The sequence below is a fragment of the Gavialis gangeticus genome, unplaced genomic scaffold (genome assembly GCF_001723915.1).
Source record: "Gavialis gangeticus isolate Ggan-Ray unplaced genomic scaffold, GavGan_comp1, whole genome shotgun sequence".
In the NCBI taxonomy this organism is placed as follows: Eukaryota; Metazoa; Chordata; order Crocodylia; family Gavialidae; genus Gavialis; species Gavialis gangeticus.
Window position 1 is genome coordinate 162,471,526 of NW_017729024.1, and position 5,571 is coordinate 162,477,096.

Sequence of the window (5,571 nt, forward strand, 5' to 3'; positions counted from 1 at the left end):
TGGGAGCATGTTGATAATATACATTGTGTGACAAGTTGGAGAGCAATGTAAAGTAAAACATCACATTTTGATGCATGGACTACTATGCTTTGTATTTCCTTAAGCATCCATTTTAGTCTTATCTTTAACTTGCCATCTGTAGGATTCAGGGATCTTGTTACAGATTTTGTCTAGCTTGCTGCTGAGTGCATGGGACCTTGTCAATGGAAATTCAGAGCTCTGTAACCTCATGTTGAGTGTTAGAGTTCTGTTCTAATCTTTAATTATGTGACCTGTTTGTTTTGGCAGTCTGGAGAAAGCCACAATGCACAAAGCAGCCCTTTCAGGCTTCTCACAGTTTGGGATTGGTCTGTGCAGTTTGAACCCAAAGCACAGGCTTTGCTGAACAACCCTCTTTATGCAGAGAAACCAAAACCAGATAAAAGTCAACGGAAAACGACACGATTCAAGGTAAGCTGTCTGGTCAGCCTCATTCTGAAGCTATACAAACATGTTTTTGAGGTTTTTTTGTGCAACTCATTTATGCTTGGGACAAATGTATGTGAAACCTGGAGCCAAAACTAATGCTGTTATTGGCAAAATTAAAAATGCCTGCATTGGAATTCTGTGGATTCTGAGACCTGTATCTTGCCGTAGCCAGAAGCAGTTCTGTTAGTTTGGTGTTTTAATGCTATGAATGTGTACAGAAACACCAGTCTCAACTACTGTGTATGACTACCCTTTTATCAACTAATGAGCATAGTAATTTTATCCAAATACCTTACCTGGTTTACAGTAGATATTTGCTTTTCATAAAGCACTTGAGTTTGTTTTAATTTATTACTGATCTGATTGATCTCGATAACTAATAGAAACAATTTAAATTATCAATAATTGTGGATGGGCAAGTTTTTTGTTGTAGAGGATTAAAATATTCAAACTAAGGCTCTGCCAGGGCATTGTGTGGTATCCCATTTTAAGTAGGGATTTCCAGTGAATTGTAAGCTTCCTGGAATGGGGACTCTCTTTGATTCTGTGTTAAGTATGCACATGGCCCAGATCCTGTAATGTTGCGTTGTTGTAAATGTGTCGTGAATGCTGATGGTAAAGCTCTGTAGTTGCATAGGTTACTTTGAAATTAGTGTTTTTAAAAATAATATCTTACTTTTTAAACTAGTCTCTTTCTCTCCTGGGCAAACATTACTTTTTTCAAGCTCAGCAATACTTATCTGCAGAAGTTTTATTCTAGTACAGAGCAATAACTTATTACCTTGTTTTCAGAAGACTTTAGATGTTTAAAAAAACCCAGCAAAATAGAACCCGCCCCCCCCCCGCGCACTTTACCAAAATAAGCAGTGCATTACTCTGACCCAGCTCTGCAGCGTCTGTATAGACTGGGCGCTTCAGCAGGGTTTTCTGGGGCTTTTATCTAAAGCTGATTCCAGTTGGCTCTTAGAAGTACCAAAAAGCCTCATTCATTAAAGTGTCTGCTCTATACAGACATTGAGCGAGCCAGGTCCCGCTAACATGCTGCCTCTTCTGGGCATGTGCTGGGCTTAGGAGCGCATGGAGTTTAAAGTGCCATTTTTTTAACATCTGCAAGCAGCCTTAGTTATTAACATCCAAAGTAATGCACAGCAGACAAATGAATAGCTTAACCCAGATGTTCTCAAACTGTGGGTTGTGCCCCCCACAGGGGGTCACGAGCAACTTTTAAAAGGGGGCCACAAACTTCCTAGTGGGTATGTGTGTTGGTGTGGAGAAGTAGCATGATACGGTGGCAGCACAGAGTGGTGGATGGCAGCAGTGGCTGCTGTGTGTGAGCTCCCCATCCCCTGCCACCACCATCCAGCACTCAGGGTCACAGTATCATAAAGTTTGAGAACGCTTGGCTTAACCCAATTCAGTTTTATATTCCTGTAAGCTTAAGTGGATCATTATTTGAATGAAACTTGTTTAACTTGACACACTTTATTCCAAATTTAAGCTAACATTTTAAAGTTCTAGTGCCCTTTTTAATAGTTCTCTTTTGATTTTTCTTAAAGCATCACCGGCAGCTCTCTTTGCCACTGACACAAACTAAATCTTCTCCAAAGAGAGGATTTTTCAGGGAGGAAACGGATCATTTAATTAAAAACATTCTGGGCAAAAGAATTAGCAAACTTATAAACTCTTCAGAGGAGCTACATAGTAACTTCAGAGAATTTTATGATAGTTGGCACTGTAAACCTGTTGACTTTCATGGGCTTCTGCTGCCTCACATTGAAGGGCCTGAAATCAAAGTCTGGACCCAGCGATATTTACGGTGGATTCCTGAAGCGCAGCTTCTTGGTGGTGGTACAGTTGCCATTGCAACTAAGTTCTTGGATGTGATGGAAGAAGTGCAGAAGTTGCAGAAGCAAATGGATGAGGAACATAGCCAGACTGCCCCTGAAGATGCAGATGCCGTCCCAACTTTGAGAAATTCTGCCCGTTTGTCATCGTTGTTTCCATTTGCTTTGCTTCAGAGACATTCTCTCAAACCAGTTTTACCTACGAGCACTTGGAAAGACTTGGAAGATGAGGAAGACTTGGCAAAGAGAGACGATGAATTTGTTGATTTAAGTGGTGCAGATTGATTGTTCAAATTGGTGAGAGAAAAATCTAGGCATAAATTTGAGTCATACCTTGCCAATTTGGGGGCATAAACATTGGACCATATCCTGATGTGAGGAGTATGCAGCCAGCTTTAGCCATCATGCTAGAACTTTAGCCTAGCCCTTTAATACAGAAACAGCTCCCCTGTTCTTACGTAGTCTATGGACAGACATTGGTACACTTATTTCAGAATATTACAAGCAGAGTTTACTACAAATTCAGGAGAAATGCTGCCATATTCTGAAATGGTGGTACTGTAGCATACATGTAGAAAAACACAAGCAGCTATACTGCAGTCATAAGGTATCAGGCTACTGTTTACGTCCTTGATGCAAAATGCTATTATTGGAAGCAGGGGATTGAACCATCTCTGCCTAATCTTTCTCAATAAGGAGTAAAGTAAATTGGGGAAAGATGATCACTTAAATCCTTTGTATATAAATGAGCGTAAACTTTTTTTAAGCTGAGGCAATATAAAGCCTATGGTAGCCAGGGTTTGATCCTGTATACTGCTTACAGTTCAAGCTGAAATTGTGCATGGGACAAAGATGTCAAATGGATAGTGCTTCTTTGGCCTACCAGGATTTCGGTTGTATGTGAATTTTGGCTGTATCTTAACCTCTGCTTGTCCTTTTAACTAAAGGATAAGATGCAAAGGGCTCTTCTACACATCAGTCTGTTGTTCATGCCCATCCTGCCATACACCCCTGCTGCCTTGGAATACCAAGTCCCAGATATTTTGCTGCTAATCGTATGTAACGGTCTGATTGAAAGACTCTAACTTGTCAGAGGAACCTTTTCTGTCAAATGGAATAGGCTTTCATGCTAGTATCCCAGTTTGTCAGTTGCCTTGAACCTTTTTTTTCTGTAGCTTGCACTGAGACTCTGGGACCCTTTGTTTATAGAGGAAAATAATTTTGTATCCTTACAATAAAGCTGGATTTGTAGTCTGTTGCCACTTGCTTCATGAATTTGTGGCACAGTAACTATGAATTTGATTTTTTTTTTCTTTTTCTTTAAGTAAAGGCTGAGTATTAGAATCTGGTTGGTGGATGTTGTTGTAACAGTACCTCAGTGATAAAAGCCATAAAGAAATGTCTGTCAAAGCTTTTGATCTACTGTGTTTGTTTGTGTGTGTATAGCGCATGTTTTTAATTCACATAGCTATACTTTGTAAAATCAAGTTTTTACTCTTTGAAATATCAAATCCATTTTGCACCCTTCAAATTCAGAAATATCCCCAAAATGAAGTAATTCCATAATGCCTTTAATTTGACAGGGTTGGTGAATGTTCTCTTTCTAGTCTGTCACATTAGAAGCCTGGCTGGAAAAGTGAGGAGCTGAAAAATTTGGCACCAAAGACGATGGTGCTCAAGGAACTGATCCAGCAATGTTAAACTAAGTTGCTAAGAAGCAGTTTTGAACTTTGCACTGAATTATTCTGTATGTACAACAAATGTTCTTTTTGCAACTTGCAAACCCAAGAGTAGTGTGCTGAGAAGGTGAGAGAAGTTAGACTAATGCAACTGGATGCCAAACTGAAGCTACAAGTCCTGGTTGCCTTACTGTGTTTTCTATTGAGACTTATTTAAACTTGCAATATTTTATTTTTTAAAATACACTAGCACTACATTTATTTTCATAGTGCATATGAGCCTTCTTTAAAGCTAGCACTTGCTAGAATTCTGTCTGCACTCGTCCTTTGAACGATAGATTCATTTCTATTACTGTAATTGAAAAACAAGCAACTTGTGTATGCAATAATCCTGCATGGTAGTACAAGCAATGTATTTTATGGGCAACAGTTACTTTATCCTAAGATTATAATTAATGGGATTTCTTTTACAAACACTGCCATTGGAAACTTTAATTTTGTTTATATAGATTTTTTTCTATGTACTTTTTTGACAGTCAAATTATTAAACTATTGTAATATTTTCAGTCAAATTATGTATTTATGTAGGAAAACAGATGTCTGACATCTTATTTGTACAGAAAATTATCTGAAAAGTTTATATAGAGGAGAGATTTATATACAGAATTGGAACAGGAGTATGACTATAGCAAATGTAAAATGAATGTCACTGAGTTTCTGCACTGCAGGATTGGAAAAATACTTTGCTGTACTGATTTTCCAATTTTTTGTTTATACCTCCAAGTTTTTACACTGAATGCAAGCTAGAAGCTTTAACAGTTTTTTGTATTTTTTTTTAAATCTTTCTGTTGCTCTTTAATAGACTATTTGGAGAGTCTATTCGTCAATAAAATACACTTCGACTTATTTGTCTTTGAGTTTAACTTGTGTCCCAGTACATTGAGAAGCATGATGTAACAATGTAAGAGGGGATTGAAAGGATTGTTTTGTGCCATGAAAGGCTATCTTTGCTTAAAATGTAGTGCCAACAATGCTTGCAACTCTTCCTGCTTTGCCCATAGTCTACATAGCTCCCATATTTCTTTGAATTTGAGACGAGGTTTTTTTCCCTCCAACATGCTGAGGGAGGGGAGTGGGTAGTGGGGTTGAATGGAAGCCTCATCTTAAATCCAGGTAACAGCCTGGGGAAGGTTGGGGCCACAGCAGCAGCCACTGCCAGAGCTAGGCATAGGGTGCAAGCAGTGGCTGAGAGCATGGGCACAGGTACCCAGGGAAGGGCAGGGCTCAGGCTGCCTGCCTTCCTGCTGCTGCTTTCCCAGCTGCAGTAGTGGGGGGAGCCAAATGTTAATTAGATTCTTTACACAGAAGAAGTATAACTACATTTTATCTTTCATGTATCATATTCAATTCTGGGGGCGGTATCTTAAATTCAGTCACATTGGATTTGGGTGAATACAGTCACTGATGGGGTAGAGGTGGAAGGACATGAGTGATCATTGGAAGATACAGTAGAAAATAAGAATCAATGGGGATTTGGAAAAAAGAAAAATTATTGTAGGGGGTGTGCGCTTCAGCTTTAT

The 5,571-nt window shown here is 39.0% G+C and overlaps 1 protein-coding gene across 1 annotated transcript in view; it reads left to right on the top strand.

The window, feature by feature from the left end:
• Nucleotides 1–4,897, top strand: part of MTMR12 (myotubularin related protein 12) — a 101,021-nt gene extending 96,124 nt beyond the window's left edge. The window contains exons 15-16 of the mRNA XM_019518000.1: nucleotides 289–450; nucleotides 2,025–4,897. Of these exons, the coding sequence (XP_019373545.1) occupies nucleotides 289–450; nucleotides 2,025–2,597 (735 nt within the window). The 3' untranslated portion in view covers nucleotides 2,598–4,897. The remainder of the gene's footprint in view (nucleotides 1–288; nucleotides 451–2,024) is intronic.
• Nucleotides 4,898–5,571: the final 674 nt, after the last annotated feature.